This window comes from Boleophthalmus pectinirostris, unplaced genomic scaffold, assembly GCF_026225935.1.
Source record: "Boleophthalmus pectinirostris isolate CB_2022bp ecotype Guang Dong unplaced genomic scaffold, ASM2622593v1 HiC_scaffold_14, whole genome shotgun sequence".
Lineage (NCBI taxonomy): Eukaryota > Metazoa > Chordata > Actinopteri > Gobiiformes > Gobiidae > Boleophthalmus > Boleophthalmus pectinirostris.
Window position 1 is genome coordinate 4,411,244 of NW_026571047.1, and position 15,615 is coordinate 4,426,858.

At 37.7% G+C, this 15,615-nt stretch overlaps 1 protein-coding gene and 1 long non-coding RNA gene across 2 annotated transcripts; one reads left to right on the forward strand and one right to left on the reverse strand.

Moving 5' to 3' along the window:
* Positions 1–603: 603 nt before the first annotated feature.
* Positions 604–1,598, reverse strand: LOC129407920 (uncharacterized). Its single transcript, XR_008631776.1, has 3 exons — positions 985–1,598; positions 733–814; positions 604–643 (listed from the first exon to the last, which is right to left on the reverse strand). It is a non-coding gene; the product is annotated as an uncharacterized LOC129407920 (long non-coding RNA).
* A 5,494-nt stretch (positions 1,599–7,092) lies between these two features.
* Positions 7,093–14,870, forward strand: LOC110155177 (carcinoembryonic antigen-related cell adhesion molecule 8-like). Its single transcript, XM_055150487.1, has 5 exons — positions 7,093–7,558; positions 11,364–11,684; positions 14,036–14,317; positions 14,402–14,649; positions 14,808–14,870. Exons 1-5 carry the CDS (start codon positions 7,093–7,095, stop codon positions 14,868–14,870), a joined length of 1,380 nt encoding a protein of 459 aa, XP_055006462.1.
* Positions 14,871–15,615: the final 745 nt, after the last annotated feature.

Here is a 15,615-nt window from a genome sequence, read left to right on the forward strand (position 1 = left end):
ATCACTGCACTACAGGACTAAACCAGGACTAAACCAGGACTAAACCAGGACTAAACCAGAACTAAACCAGAACTAAACCAGGACTAAACCAGAACTAAACCAGGACTAAAACCAGAACTAAACCAGGACTAAACCAGGACTAAACCAGAACTAAACCAGAACTAAACCAGGACTAAAAACAGAAAAACTAAACCAGAAAACCAGAAACCAGGACTAAACCAGGACTAAACCAGGACTAAACCAGGACTAAACCAGACTAAACCAGAACTAAACCAGAACAAAACCAGGACTAAACCAGCTAAACCAGAACTAAACCAGGACTAAACCAGGACTAAACCAGAACTAAACCAGAGCTGTACCAGAGCTGAACCAGGTCCAAACCAGGACTGAACCGAGTACTGAACCAGGACCAGTGTTGGGAAGGTTACTTTTAAAATGTATTCCCCTACAGATTACAGATTAGACACCCCAAAATGTAGTTTGTAACGTAATCCATTAAATTACTTAAAGTGAGTAACATAATCTGAATACTTTAGACCTGGTTTAGACCTGGTTTTAGACCTGGTTTTAGACCTGGTTTTAGTCCTGGTTTTAGTCCTGGTTTTAGACCTGGTTTAGGCCTGGCTTAGACCTGGTTTTAGACCTGGTTTAGACCTGGTTTTAGACCTGGTTTTAGTCCTGGTTTTAGACCTGGTTTTAGACCTGGTTTTAGCCTGGCTTACCTGGTTAGACCTGGTTTTAGACCTGGTTTTAGTCCTGGTTTTAGACCTGGTTTAGGCCTGGCTTAGACCTGGTTTTAGACCTGGTTTTAGACCTGGTTTTAGTCCTGGTTTTAGGCCTGGTTTAGGCCTGGCTTAGACCTGGTTTTAGACCTGGTTTAGACCTGGTTTTAGACCTGGTTTAGACCTGGTTTAGACCTGGTTTAACCTGGTTTTAGTCCTGGTTTAGGCCTGGCTTAGACCTGGTTTTAGACCTGGTTTTAACCTGGTTTAATGTCCGGCAATGAGTGAAATTACCAAAAAAAAAAAAAAAAAAAAAAGGATATAGAATTAAATATTAAAAAAGCTAAATACCTCTGTGTAATTTATTTATTTCAACCAAGTAACTGTAATCTAATTACCACTCACTGGAACAGTAACAGTTACTCATAATTTGTACTCTGATTACGTAACTCCGGTACATGTAATCCGTTACTCCCCAACACTGACCAGGACTAAACCAACCAGTTTTTCACTCATGCAATTAATGATGTATTTTGATTTCTCTAACCCTTACAGAATCCTGAACCAATCCGGTCAATTTGTCACGTTTTAAGGTCAATTGTATTTGTTGAGCGCAGACAAGTTAGTCTAGATGTAGCCTGGGTGTGCTAACATGAGTACCATCTCTGACTGTTGCCTTATGTTGGGAATTTTGCATTAAAAGGAAAGCATGAATGCACAAAGGCACATTTCTTTGAATAACCTCATTGTAATCATGATCTAGGTATTGTTAAAAGGGTTATTTGCTACAGTATTGGTTGTTTTTTGTGTAACCTAATCTTAAAATCCCGAAGCGATTAAAATATGAACACGGAAACTTACAGACCTCACGTTTTTCCTCCCAAAAGTCTTGTAGTCCAAGTCAGGGCGCGGTCAGTACTAGTCTGCGTCGAAATAATCCCAAATCTGGCTGGTTTTCGTAAAAATGTAGATAGTTTTCTGAGCGCTGGTCTCGAGCAAAGGTTTGCAAAGTTTGCAATGTTTAAAAAACGCACATAGCAACAAATATAACAACAGCACGCACGTGCGCACTGACGTAAGCACGTGGCGACTTGCCGTGTTCTACAGTCTATATGTGACAGATTCAACAAAAGTGGGTCAATGATTTAAAATATTGTTAAAAACATGATTTATTTATATCATTCTGTTAAATTTAAAAGATAATTCATTTGGTACAAAAAGTATAAATGTTAAAAACTGTACAATTCCATATTTACAAGTTCGTTGTTGTTTTTTTGAAACAAAGTCATGGAGTAAGACGTGAACTGCGTCTCTGTCCGTCACTGCCTACAAAAAGCAACCACGTATCTCTCCCACACTGTCGGAGTAGAGGGCACAACATTTTGGAGGCACCGCTGGGATGTTTGTCCAGAGTTTTATCCGACGACCGGAAGCGGAAGCTCGAGCCCAATATTCCTTTTCGAACCCGAGCATCGGAGCTAGTATCGGAGCTAGTATCGGAGCGAGCAGCAGCAGGAGGCACCGCGGTCAACTTGGCTTTGTCGACCACGTGGAGCAGGTTGGATCTCAAGTGCGCACAAGCACCACTAGAGGTCACTGCAAGACCACCAAGTTGATAAGCCCACGTTGGACTGTTTTGCCCACTTACCTGATCAAAATGGAATCAGAGGTAGAAACAGTGCAACTAGAAATCCAAGGTGGACTATAGGGACTGAATGTTGAACAACTGCTAAGCATATGTAATACAATGATACCGGGAAGAGAGCAGCTCAGTGGCAGAAGTGGAGGACAGCTAATCGCACTTATCACAAGCCATGTTGAAACATGTTGCTTGCTATTTGAATTGTAGTTTTTTTGTTTGTTTGTTTGTTTGTAAATTGGGGTCTATTAAATACTAAGATATGTTTGTTATTCTATATGATTGGATACAAGTGTGTGGAGTTGCAGAAAGGGCCGTTATAGCAGGTTTAGTGTTCCAAGTTGAATAGTTCAAGGGCCCATATTATTCTATTTTCTTAAACACTTCCAACTTGTGATGTCATGCGGTTAGGAAGTGCTCCAGTGTGTTTTTAAACTCCACACATCTTCATTAGAATCATTTGGAGCTCATTTCAGCCCTAGAATTGCCCATTTCTACCAAACAAACAAATAGTAGTTCAGTATTCTTAACTATATTTCAATCATTTATTTGAAAGCTGCGATGTTCAGCTGGTGGGATTTGCCCCAATAAGTGGATATTAATGATGATATTTGAATATGTATGAAATGTATAAAATATCCACATTTACATTGCCCATAATTCATTTGTCATTAAGTTCTGTAGAGAAATATTCACTAGGGACCATATGTGCACATTTGTTGAATTTAGGCTCTTTGTAATTGCTCCTGTCTGCTTCTCCAAATGATATCATACCAAGCAAGGGCTGCATCGACTGGGAAATATCTATAACATCTTATATATATTTGAATTTGAATGATTCACATTCACATTTTAAATACATATAATATTTAGTACTTGACAAAATAGTGAAATATGAACTGGTAAACTAATAGGAGAATGGCGTGCATTTCAGAACATGTTTGTAGACGTCTAAACCGCTCGGACCCAATGGAGGATGCAAAAGACAATGTATTACCTTAAGAAATGCTGCCTATATGCTTATCTTATTGTCTCCATTCTAATTTGGACTGGATTGTCTTGCAGCAGTCTTACCAAAAATCACATGTAATTGTATAACTTGGTATTTTTTTGACCCAGTTTACAAAGTGCTAAACTATTGCTACTTTTTCCCCACTGTTTATGTCTTATCCCCATCTGTCAGTCCATTCTATGTAACTTCATGACATTTTGCACCTTAGCTTTGTGAACTTGTCTACCACTGGATGCCTTCTTCTTGTTCTTCTGTAGAAATGGAACTTTACTTCGGAGAGATGCTTTGGTCAGAAATGTATAAATGTGTATATTTTTAAAGTAAAAAAAAACAAGTGGGATTTTCAAACCTTATGCTTTTGTAATGGCATAGAATAATCATTTGAAATAAAAAATGTACAAAAGTGCATGTTGTCTTGTGTATCTTAATGCAAATTCCAAAGTATTGTCACTTTTCTGGTGGCAGCCTGTTTGTCTCTATGAAGATGTTAGTTCTTTGCATGGAATAGTCCACAATATGGTCTTACATGTATTATTCTTGCATCAGTTTAAATGGCAAATACTTTTCTGGCTCAAAATATGTGGAAAAACATGCATTTCTACTGTGAGCAGGTTCCAATCTCCTCTGATCTGATGGGGAAATTGACTTGTTTTCTCATCTCCATGGAGATAGATAAGTTCAGTGTAGTGTTGTGGAATGTTCTATGGTCACAGCAATTACATCGCCATGGAGACAAGCAGCTTGCCAGAAAAGTGACATAGTGCACCTTTAATTCTTCACTATCCTGTAAGCCTCATATCATCTCTCTCTTTTTTACTCCACATCCAAAAAAGTCCATCTAGTCTTGGTTTAGTTTTGGTTTAGACTGTTGACTGTAGAAATAAATGGACATAGCTAACGCACTAACTACAGCCTTCCAAATAGGACGGAGACATTTAAAACTGTCACTCCTTTCCCTAGAAATGCTGCAGTAAACCTTGGCATTTTGGTTTGAAAATGTTTATATCAATGTGCTCTACAGAATCCTGTGGTGTTTTTACTTTACAGTTTTGTCTCTTAATACTTTTATATTTCTGTTATGGATCTGGGCTCCAAATTTGCCCCTAGAAACACTAGCCTTGTGAGCTTCATTTGTCACACTCCCTTTGTCCATTTCTTAATCCAGCCTATGGTTCAGACCTGGTTTAGTCCATCTCTAAACCTGGAAATTCATAAACCAGGACTAAACCAGCATCAAACTAGGACCAAACCAGGACAATACACCTTCCATTAGTCCTTCTAGTCCTGGTTTAGATCTAGTTTAGACCTGTTCCTAGTTTAGCCCACCCACTATGTTTAAAGTATCCTGGTTACACCCCCTACTTGTTTTCATGGGGATAGAAAAGTTGAATGCGTAACTGTGAGACATTGTAAATAACATCTTTATGGAGACAAGCAGCTGACAAACCATCTACCAGAAAAGTTGCATAGTGCACCTTTAATTCTCCAACAGATTGCAAGTCTCATATCGACCTGGTGTGAAAGAAGGCAAATTTTTGGGTTACGTTTCTCCCATGTCAAATCTGTCAAGTTGTTTTAGACCTGGTTTAATCCTAGTTTAGACCTTGAGTAGTCCTGGTTTAGTTGCATAGACCCATTCTAGTTTAGCCCACACAAATCCTTGCAGTATCTTTAATGCACTTTTAAAGACTTGGAAAATCACTTTCTTAATGAATGAAGTGCTCTTCTTGTCTTCAGTTCAGTGACTCCATTTTCACAATTAACATGTTCTGAAAATAGACCCAGGATCTAAGTAACTCTCCCTGAGCTCCTTGTGTCAGCCGCCGTGATGGACTTGGACTTGATGGACTTGGATATCATATTGTCATTGTGGTGACAGAGATTCATGTTTTACACAACAAAAATGTTATATCAATGGAAGAATGACTTTATTTCTTCCAAAAGAACAGGCAAATATACTGTATACATGTGGACTAAATCAAACTGATGGTTTAATGTATGATTTTGGGAAGGAAAATGAATTGGATGATATCATAGTTGAATTTGCTTTAGTTCTACTTATTGCTTTTCATTTTTAATATTTTTGTTTTAAGAATACATCAAATATATAAGAAATAAAGACTACCCATTCTTAAGTAAAAAGTACTAAACCAGGTCTAGTCCAGGTTTCCAATTGTGGAACAAAAATGTGTGTGCTATTGTCTGGAACCGTGCAGCTGGTGACAAAGAACAGCATCATCTGTTTTTTAAAGGAATTTCTTAAAACTGAAAGAATTCAACTCAGCAGATAAAAAAAAAAAGACCTAATGCGTGTGCTGGTGCTTTATTTTGCTATTTGGTCTGCAAATCAATTCCTATTCTTAATTCCAAACGGACTCCAAATTTGTCCCTATAACTTCTAACCTCTGTGAGCTTCCACCTGTTTTGTTTTGACAGTGTACTGCACAGACAGTGTGTAAATATCTCATTTTGACCAACAAAAGTGACTTCTGTGACTTTTGAACATCATTGTAAAGCGATGTTTGAGAAGGATGTAATGTGTACAGTTTGTGTGAACATCAATAAAAGTGACAGAAAGCTCACATTTTCTCCCTCCTTGTTCTTTTCCCTTCATTTATACTAAAAAAAGTTGTGATTATTCTTTGTTCTTGAACTTCCACTGTTCTGGTAGAAGGGCATCAGTGTGTGCTGTGTGACTTGGATCTGGCAATAATGAAGGCTCCTCAAATTTCAGTACAGCCATTATCTGATATATAATATAATATAATATAATATAATATAATATAATATAATATATATATATAATATATATATATAATATAATATAATATAATATATAATATATATATATAATATAATATAGATTCAGTCAAACTCTTACATTTCTGCTGTTAAACAGTGAAACTATTATCTGAAGCATTATGCACTTTAATTTCAGACAAGCAACTTTTCATTTTGTGACATTTCAAATTGTCTTGGTCACAGTTTCAGTTCAGTTATTGTTTGTAATAACAAAAGGCACAGCACAGGCCAAATCACCACTAAATACTAAATACCAAAAGGAGAGTCTGAGGCATAATACACATAAAAGACTCAAATGAAACTTCTCTCACCTCAGATGAACATACAGCAGAAATCATGTCATGTTATTCACTCCCTTTGATATTTAGTACATCTTTTTCCTCAGAAGCAGCTGTATTTGTTTTGATGTGGACATGTCTCTTTTTGGCCTTGTTGTATCTCGTCAAACGTGTGTAGTTAGTGATATAAAAGTGGATTACTGTAAACTTGAATACAAGATTTTCTCCCTCGCAGAGTGCCCTCCACCTCGAGAATAGCCCCCAAACGGAACGTTTCATCACTCGACAGGGATAGCCCCACCCGGGGCTTGTTGCTGCGGGACACGACTACAGCCGGCCGGGGTGCGGCTCAGAGCAGGGATCAGTCGAGGAGGATTTTCCACCACTGCCCGCCTCGCCGTCACCAGCAAAATCGCCGGCAACCAAGAACGTTTGCAACGTGGAGGTGGACCCTTCCATCATCAGCAAAATCTTTGCGCGCTTTGACGCAACTGAAAACTTGATCAACACCAGAAGTGACTGCATCAAACTTACCAGCCTGGAGGAAAAGTTTGAAAAACTAACCACGGACTTGGCGGAGGTAACCACACACGAGTGACACAACTAGAGCAGAAACCTGTAAAACAGACACAAAGACGCATGGACGAAATCGAGACATATACAAGAAGATGGAACCTGAGGCTGACAGGAGGACCCCAAACCGATCAGGAGGATGTGCGCGCCAAGGTGATCCAAATCTGCCAGGAGGTCGTTCCTGACACGAAAAACAAGCTGGTGGACAGTGTGGAGACGGTCCACCGATTGGGAAGAAGACGCGCGGCTGCGGAGGGCTCTGCACCTCGGCACATCATTGTGCAGTTTGTTTCTCGGGTTTGCCGGGACGCGGTGTGGAGGGAAGCTAAAACTTCACTCTATCTCAGACAACATGGCTTGTGCTTCAAGGAGGACATATCGAAAGGGGATCGAGAAAGACAGGAGAAACTGTGGCCCCAGATCCAGAGAGCGCGAGAGGCCGGAAAACGAGCCGAGCCTTCTTCACGGGGGCCGAGCCTTCATCGAAGGAACAGGAGAGATCGCGCTCACGGAAGAACATACAGGAATGAAGGTCAGTTTGGACATGTTGACTATTTACGTTAAAGGACTCGAAATGTTAAGCTGTGAATAAAGGACCAAAAGTGGATTAAGAACATGACATTTTGATTTGGGCAACCTTAGCCCACTGTTTCCTTTAGAAAAAGAATTGACATTTATTGGTGCTGCAGGCGTCGTGAGCCTGCCTTTCTTTTTCATCCTAAGAGAGGATTTCTATTTAGTTTAGTTTGCCTTTTTTTTTTTTTTTTTTTTTTTTTTTTTTGTCTGTTCTTGTCCTGTCTATGAATGTCAGGGAGATTAGGAATGACTAGAAAAGGAAAGTTTTTTTTGTTTTTGTTTTTTTGTCAGGGGAAACAAGCAGATTTTTATTTTTTTACAAGAGACTCATGCCTTGGAGGCAGACAGATCCTTTTGGAAAAATCAATGGAGAAAAGATATGTGGTTTTCATTTGGCAGTAACAGATCGGCAGGGGTCGCTATATTAAAAGGGAACTTTAGGGGGCAGATACTTCAACATTTTGCAGATGAGGAGGGACGCTGGGTGATGTTAATTATTAATATCAATCAGGTACAATTAATTTTGATAAATGTTTATGCAGCTAACAATAAAACGGCCAATAACTTGATATTCTCAACTATTGAAACTAAAATAAATAATTGGTTAGTAAAATTTCCTTCAGCTAAAATCATTTGGGGGGGAGATTTTAATACTGTCATGGACGACAGGGTGGACAGATTTCCCCCTAAGGACCAAAAGTCAAATGAAGTCTATAACATGCAGAATACAGAATGAACTTAATTGACATTTGGAGACACAGAAACCCAGACACCAAAATGTATCTGTGGAGCAATAAAGACATGTCCTTACAGTCAAGATTAGACTTCTGCCTTGTCTCAGCAAGTACAATTGATAATGTGGAAACAACCCAAATTACACCTACTATATTTTCAGATCATAAAGCGATTATTATTGAAATAAATATATCATCCAAAAGACTAAGATATAATACAGATGACTGGAAATTCAATAACATTCTACTCACTAATGAGGATTTTCAAAAACAAAAAAAACTTTACCTCTTTAAAGAAATGATTTGTTGAAAGTGAAAAAATCTGAACAATTGAAAATGTTAAAAAGTATGAAAAATGTATCTCTATGATACGTATAGAAACATGAAAGCAAAGCTCATATTGGGCTGCATATTTAAGAGCTCTACTCATTCTTTCAAGTTTTGAAAACTATCCGGAAGGATATTTACCAGCATCATTAAGACAAGGTCTTATTAAACTAATTCCTAAACCCAAAAAGGATCAATTAAATTTAGAAAACTGGAGAACAATCACTCTATTAAATAATGACACCAAAATATTTGCCTTAATTTTTGCCAAGAGGCTTAAGTCAGGACTGGAGGGACTTATAGATGAAGAACAGTCAGGTTTTATCACAGGTAGAAGTATAATAAATAACGTTGTCTTAGACTTTATGGATTATAATGAGGATATAAGAGAGGACAGTCTTGTTTTATTTGTAGATTTCTATAAAGCTTTTGACAATCACCAATTTATGATAAAAACTCTGGAAACATTTGGCCTTGTATAGTGTTTGAATTGCAGCAATAAATCGCTTTCCAAAGACTGTAATAGCTCTGTCAAAATGTTCTATGGAACATCTGCCAGGATAAATATTGAATGAGGAATAAAGCAAGGCTGTCCTGTCAGTCCTTACCTGTTTTTACTTATTGCACAAATGATGGCTACTTGCATCAAAAGGTCAGAATTTCGAGGTATCTCTGCCTTTGACAGAGAATTTCAAATCTCTCAGTTGGCAGACGACACAGCTGTGTTCTTGAACAATCAAAGTGATGTGAGCAATGCTATTCATTGTATCAGAGATTTCTCAGAGGTGTCTGGATTATGTGTAAATTTAGGTAAATCTGTCCTGTTGCCACTTAAAAATTGTGATTACTCTGAAATGTACAGTAATGAATTGATAACTGGCCAAAAAATTAAGCAGACGACTGAACTCGGCCAATTTTTCAAAAATTAAAAAATAATAATAATTAATTTGACCTTAATGCAACACCTTGACCTTGAAAGTACCCAATTGTTGTACAAAATGAAGCACCATGTTAAGAGTTGTCGACACTAACACATTTAGTAAGGTTATAAGGCAACTGGTCTCAAATTGAGGCCCATTTGCGTATGAGACTTTGGATGGCGTCTATCTTGAATTTGGCATGAAATTGAGTTTTTTTTCTCCTTTAAAAACAAATCCACTGCTCCTGACTGGGTGCCACAGTGGTATTGAAGGTGGTATTGAAAGATTAGGTATTGGGATTAACTCAAGAACAATATTAGACACATAGATTGTATAAAAGAAGTGGACTAAGTGAGTGTGACGTCACCCACAGCTTTCAGCGCCGCTCAAATGAGGCTTGCAATGCTCGTTACAGGAGCAAATCTGAAGCTAGGCTCTGTGTTATGAATAGGATTTTTTTGACGGACAAAAAAGTGAAAAAAAATAAATAAATAAAAAAATCTGGATCATGTAGAGTGGATTAATATGAACATTTTAAGACCAAAAAAATGAGGCTGACAGCAGCAGTTACAGAGAGAGGGACGGCAAGATCCAAATGCAAAGTCAATTGGAGCCAGAGTCAGAAGGAGCCGGAAGAGCCTCCTGGCGAACTTCCTGTATCATGGCACACATACTTATTTTGATATGGAGAGACCATGCCTGTCCTTTTTTGGTTAATCCACCTGTCAATCACAGCCATGTGACTTCAAATTGCATGTCAGAGAGTTTTATCGCTATGGTCAAGAGAGATTCCAAAAGTTATGTAAAATATATCACTCATTTTAAAAGATCTTTGGCATTTTTTGTCGTACCAACGTGGAAATTGGCACTGCACACTCCATTAGGATGAACCCTCCGAATTTGAGATTGGTCGGCTGAGCAGCTCGAAAGTTATGAGTAAAACACACAAACAAACAGAGACACAGACGTTCCTTGAATTAATAGATAGACTAGTACTTAAAATATAACACTCATTTTACCAGATCTTTGGCATTTTTTGCCCTAACAACATGAAAATTGGCACTGCACACATCTGTAACATTAGGATGACATCCTCTGTTGGATGAGCAGTTTGAGAGTTATGCGTGGAACAGACAAACAGAGACACAGACAGACGTTCCTTGAAATATTAGATGAGTGAATAATGGTGATTCTACATTATTCGATGATTAAATTGACCTGTGGATATGTGCTCTCTTTAGTTGGAGCCCTGTTTTAGCAGAAAACAACTGTCCAAATGTACTACCTACGGATATTCACATAAATGAGTTGAAATTTTACTAAGGTATAAAGTATAAAGTGTAATGACTGCATATAAACAGCATCAAACTTGCTGTCTCTAACTCAAGGGAATATGTTGTAAACCTGGGGAGGTTAGGATTAGGGTTTGGCTTTATTGGATCTATACAACTGTAACTCATTTTGACGGGGCTGCCCATTTCAACAGAACACCAGCATCAGAACAAAATAGGCAGGTGCAATAAAGTGATATGAGAGGTGGAGCCGTTTATAATGATTAATCAAGGAACAATTTACAAGCAACTGTTAAAAGACAAAGGTCCTGCCTGATGCCACATTATACTGCTGTGTACTGGTGATGGTAAATTCGGCAGAAGATATGTATTTCAAAGTGATTGTTCTTTGTGCTACATTTGGTAAGAACTGTTAAACTACTTATGTTACTAAATTAAACCTTTCTGTTTGTTATGGATTTTTTATTACCAGTTCTCTCACTCTGCAGGTTTGGCGTCTGGAGATGGTGTGTTGCCTGACTCTGTGGATGCAGCTGAGGGAGGCACAGTCACGTTCACCACTTCACTGGCTCCAACACAAACTCCATTTATAACAATAACTTGGTATTTTGGCAGTACAACTATCATCACTTCAAACACTGATAGTAACTTTACTGCTCCAGAGTATGAAGGCAGGATCACTCTGTTCATCTCTACTGGATCTCTGCAGCTCAGGAACCTGTCTCTTAATGACGCTGGAGAGTACGGCGTTATCCTGAAACCAGCAGGAAGTAAGGTGCAAAGTGGGACCTCTACATTGAACATTCATGGTAATTATAATGTTGCATTATTATTCAATATTTATTTCATGAGCACGTGAATTAAAAACTAATATTGGCAGAAGCTTGTTAGAATTTTTGAGTCTATTTTCCTTGGGGGACAAAGGCACCCTTTGGACAATTTTAAATTTTTTTTCCCCAATATTTTTATTAATTTTCAGACAATAAAAATTTCACATGAACAACTGACCACGTTATTAACACAGGTCAACATACAACCAAAAAATAAATAAAAATAAAGATAATAATAATAATAATAATAATTACAAACATAATTTCACATCATACAAATTCACATATTCACTACACTATTTGCACAAATCACAATTTATCAGTCATAGGTAAGTCCTTGATTTATATTTGGTGACCATATGTACCTAAAATGAAAAAAATAAAATAAATAAATAAATATATATATATATATATATATATATATATATATATATATATATATATATATATATATATATTATATATATATATATATATATATATATATATATATATATATAATATATATATATTTATACACAATAATAATAAAAATAAATAAATAGATTAAAAAAATATAAAATTAATTAATAGAAAATTGGTAGAGAAACATAAATAAATAAATGGATAGATATATAATACAAAAATATAAATTAATTAATAAACAATAAAATGAGATAGATAAATAATAATACTAAAATAAAATAATAATTACAACAACGACAACATTAATGAAAATAAATAAAAAATGTTGTATTTGTCACTGTTATTATCACCGCCAATGCTGGACAACAATAACAATATTATTATACATATACATCACTTCTATTTTTTGGATATAATATTTAAATAAGGTTCCCATAATTTCACAAAGTCTTTTCGTTTTCCCTTTGTTATAAATGTCAATCTTTCAAGGCCGACACATTCTGAAATTTCCTTAACCCACTGTTTTGTTGAGGGGGCTTCAATGTTTTTCCAGTTTAAGACGATGGTTCTTCTTGCATGTAATATTCCAAAGTCCAATAATTTTGCTTGTTTTTTTGTCTGTAATAAACCTTCTGGATATATTCCAAATATACAAAGTTTTGCACACATAGGAATCTTTACACTGAATATTTCTGTCAAACATTTTATAACTTCTTTCCAGAATATTTGAATTACTGAGCATTCCCAAAGACAGTGTATAAGAGTTCCTTTATAATTACTGCATTTGGTACAAGTGTCAGGAATATTGCTGGAGATATGGTGGAGTATTTCAGGAGTTATATAAACCCTTGTTAACCATTTATATTGAAGTAGTCTAAGTCTCGTATTTATTGTTTGTTTTTGTGCTCTTAAACATGCTTCACTCCAATCTTCTTCACTTATGTTTTTGTGCAGGTCACTCCTACCCTTTCGACATTTAATCTGTTATCGGTTAAAGGGCCCATCTCATGCAAAATCAAATTTTCAGAGCTTTCTACCTTTTAAGAGTGATGTGTGGACCTTGTATATGTAGCCGAAGTGTTTTTTAGATTGATTTGGCGTTTTTTTTTAACTAAGTGCATCGTATTTCTGCCACCCTCCCACGAGACAACGAACTAAAGCTGCTACAACGATGAAGCGGCAGATACACCTATGATGCGTTTGACGTAGCAGAAAGCGCTTCGCACCCACCCCCCTCCCCTGCTCCACCGCCTTCGCCCCACCTCCACCCACCTTGGCTGACAATTCCCACATGAACACCTAAACAAAAGCGACAGCAAAAGTTCATTGTTCTACACTGCAGTGTGCACAATATAATAAGTTTATCTACTAGTGTTTATTAATACTTTACCAATCAGTAATGTTCAGCTGATGTTGACGCGGTGCTTGAACTTCGTGCTCCTCAAAGTCCTCGTCCGATTCCGGGTCCAACACATGCGGCTGAACGCGCTGCATTGCCATTATGAATAAAAGTTTATTCCTACCACTATCAGGGCGGCACGTCTGTCTGCCCCTCCCTCCCTGAGATGGGCGGAGGAAGGGCGACTCACTCAGAGCCTACGTCACGTTTGGAGGGCGGAGCCTGTGCTTTCTCAGGACGGATGGAGGGATGAGCAATAGTCATTCATTCATAGTTCCTGGTCTGTGACTCTCTCCAAGAAATCAGTAAGATTTCATAACTATTGTGTAATGGATGTTCCAAAACCCAAACTGTGCTTGTTTATGTGCAGAAGATACAATGTGAAAAGAGTTATTTTGCATCAGATGGGCCCTTTAAAAGAAGTGTTTTTTTTGTTTGTTTTTTTTTACTATTAGTGAACAATCTGTACCACCAGCCATGCTCTATTTTCATATATAGACTAACATGTGCTGTCCCCCTCCCTCAGAGCCAGTGTCTAATGTGAGAGTCACAGTGAGCAGCTCAGACTTAGTGGAGTTCAACAGTTCTGTGACTCTCTCCTGTTCTGCTGATGGGATCAACCTGACAACTTTCCTCTGGTTCAATGGCACTTCTGAAGTTACACTCAGTGACAGAGTGCACCTCACTGATGGAGGAGCAACTCTCACTATAGCCACTGTGTGGCGCTATGACCAGGGACCATTCACATGTAAAGTGTCTGATCCTTTCAGTAGCAGCACCAGTGCCCCAGCAGAAGTCTCCATCAGCTGTGAGTAAAGCATGTCTACAGTTCAGATGCACAAACAATCCCATGTCCAACTCTAAACTGTGTATTTATATTTGATATTTTCAGATGGACCTGATGATGTCATTTTGAGGAGCTCTCCTTTACTTGATTATTATGAGGAAGGTTCAGACTTGTCTCTGTCCTGCTCAGCTGACTCCAGACCTGCAGCTCACTTTAAATGGCTTTTCAATTCAAAGCTGTTGTCTTTTACTGGAGCACAGATACAAGTGAAGAACATGCAGACGAACCAGAGTGGAGACTACAGCTGTCAGGCTTTCAACAGCAAAACTCTCAAATATACAACGTCTCAGCCTGTGAGGATCTCTGTGCTGAGTAAGAACTATTCCAGTGTCATACACCTGTCCTTCATCTACTTTTACATGACACCACAGTGGACAAAACATTCACAGCTTGTAAATTGTGTTTTTTATTGATAACATTTGTTTGCTGATTTTTTTCTTAATCTTCACAGGGAGAATCACAAAAGTTTCTGTTGTGCCATCCTCCAATGAGCCGATCGAGGGCTCCTCAGTGAACTTAATCTGTGATGCCTCTGGTTCCATCTTCACCAGAAACTGGTTGATAAATGGACAGGAGCTAAATCCTTCTGAAAACATTGTATTTTATGACCAAAAACGAGTCTTGTCCTTCAAAGTCCTGAACAGAAAAGACAGTGGAAGGTACCTCTGTGAAATCAGCAACCCCATCAGCTCTCAGACAGCTCTTTATGATCTGGAGGTTTTCTGTAAGTGTCTGGGTTCATTGTGTTTCATTCATTTACTGGAAAACATTTCCTTTAACAGAACGTTATTGTACAGATGGACCCGAAAATGTTCAAATCTCAGGTCCAAAAGAGATTCAAGTGAAGGAAACACTCACATTAACCTGCTTCAGTAACTCTGTACCAGCTGCTAAATACACCTGGATAAAGGATGGGACAGTTCTCACTTACTCATCTGAATATACTAAAACCATGGTTGGATCTTCAGATGGTGGAGAGTACATCTGTCGAGCTTCAAATCAAATCACAAAGAAAACATCTGAGGCATCACATACAGTGAATGTAAAGGGTAAAGAGTGGATTTATGTTTATTTTCCTGTAGTTCAGAATTTCTTGGTGGTCAAACAGGCAAAATTTTAGAGAAGATATGTTTTATCTTATATTTATTTAGCATTTAACTATAATACACACAGACATTTACATGTTGTACGTTGTAAGTACAGTATTTATCTGAAACGACTTTTGACCACAGCGAGTAACAGATTTTATTCTTTCCTGT

What these genes read in the sequence shown, in the direction of transcription:
- LOC110155177 (XM_055150487.1), top strand. Translation starts at nt 7,093, where the DNA reads ATGGACGAAATCGAGACATATACAAGAAGATGGAACCTGAGGCTGACA. An exon ending in CTCTACATTGAACATTCATG is followed by an intron (nt 11,685 to 14,035) that starts GTAATTATAATG and finishes CCCCTCCCTCAG; the next exon opens with AGCCAGTGTCTAATGTGAGA. An exon ending in AGCAGAAGTCTCCATCAGCT is followed by an intron (nt 14,318 to 14,401) that starts GTGAGTAAAGCA and finishes TGATATTTTCAG; the next exon opens with ATGGACCTGATGATGTCATT.